This window comes from Lottia gigantea (genome assembly GCF_000327385.1).
Source record: "Lottia gigantea unplaced genomic scaffold LOTGIsca_443, whole genome shotgun sequence".
Lineage (NCBI taxonomy): Eukaryota > Metazoa > Mollusca > Gastropoda > Lottiidae > Lottia > Lottia gigantea.
Window position 1 is genome coordinate 46,904 of NW_008709554.1, and position 1,085 is coordinate 47,988.

Sequence of the window (1,085 nt, forward strand, 5' to 3'; positions counted from 1 at the left end):
CTTTACAAACCTTTTTAAAGTGTATCTCTATCCATTCCGTGATTTATAGACTGAATGATTTGAGATAAATCTTTATCATTTAATTCAAATAATAAAAAACAATTTGCATTTTTTCTAATGAACATAGAATCCATCCCGTAAAAAGATTGGGATTGGTATATGCAGTGACAGTTGTGATGTCTTCCTTTGGTGAAGAATTCTTGTTGAACAGTTTGATTTCTTTGCGCTACGCAGTCGTCAAACAATATTAAGTTCTTTCGATTGCTATCAATATTAGACAAGTCTAGATCATTAACATTTTCGTAAGAAAAACTTTTATATCCGTTGGATTGAAAGATGGATTCTTTGATTTAATGAAGTTTTCTATGATATCTTTTATTTCCACTTCTTCTTCGTTTTCTTCGTAATATTGAAATATGTCTTGAACATCTTTCTTTGGTAAATATTCCAAAGCTTTGGGGAATTGATAATACGATTGCTCTGGTGTTGTTGTGTAGATATACAGAGAATCGAAATCTAAAAGGTTTGGTGTTGTTAACATGTTCAAAGTGAGATGAGTTTTCCCAGAACCTGAACTACCGCAAATACACATGAGCATTGGGTTACTAGGAAATATGTCCGAATGTTTGAATTTCTTGCCCATTTTTATTTATTACATTTTCGTACCAAAAATCACCCCGTTGCCTTTATACTTTGAAAGGAAGATTCCCTCGCCCGAACGTATGTTTTTAAAAAATATGGCGTTGCCCTTGTGTTTGACCTTCATTTCTCCAGTGTCGATTTTATCTATTAATTTGCTTAATCCCTCTTTAACGGTTTTCTGGTTTCTTCGCCAAATCTTTGTCCGAATTCTTTAACCGTCCCTAATATATCTCCTACTCCCGAACCTCCTCGTGCTTCTCTTTCCATTGCCAAATTGTGTCTACGTGCTTCGGCGTTTGCAGCGGCTTCAGCTTTCTTATCGTTGACAGCTTTGGCTATCCCAGCAGCTCCACCAGCAGTTGCACCGGCTGCAGCTAAACCAGCAAAGATTAAAGGTAAGAAAGGTAAAAATCCACCTTTTTTAGTTAATTCTCATCAATTCT

General features: G+C 35.6%; 1 protein-coding gene across 1 annotated transcript in view; it reads left to right on the forward strand.

The window, feature by feature from the left end:
• Window positions 1-1,085, forward strand: part of LOTGIDRAFT_175831 (hypothetical protein) — a gene marked incomplete at both ends in the record, with an annotated part of 5,995 nt that overhangs the window by 4,392 nt on the left and 518 nt on the right. The window contains one exon of the mRNA XM_009060837.1: window positions 945-1,037. Coding sequence (XP_009059085.1) covers window positions 945-1,037 — 93 coding nt within the window. The remainder of the gene's footprint in view (window positions 1-944; window positions 1,038-1,085) is intronic.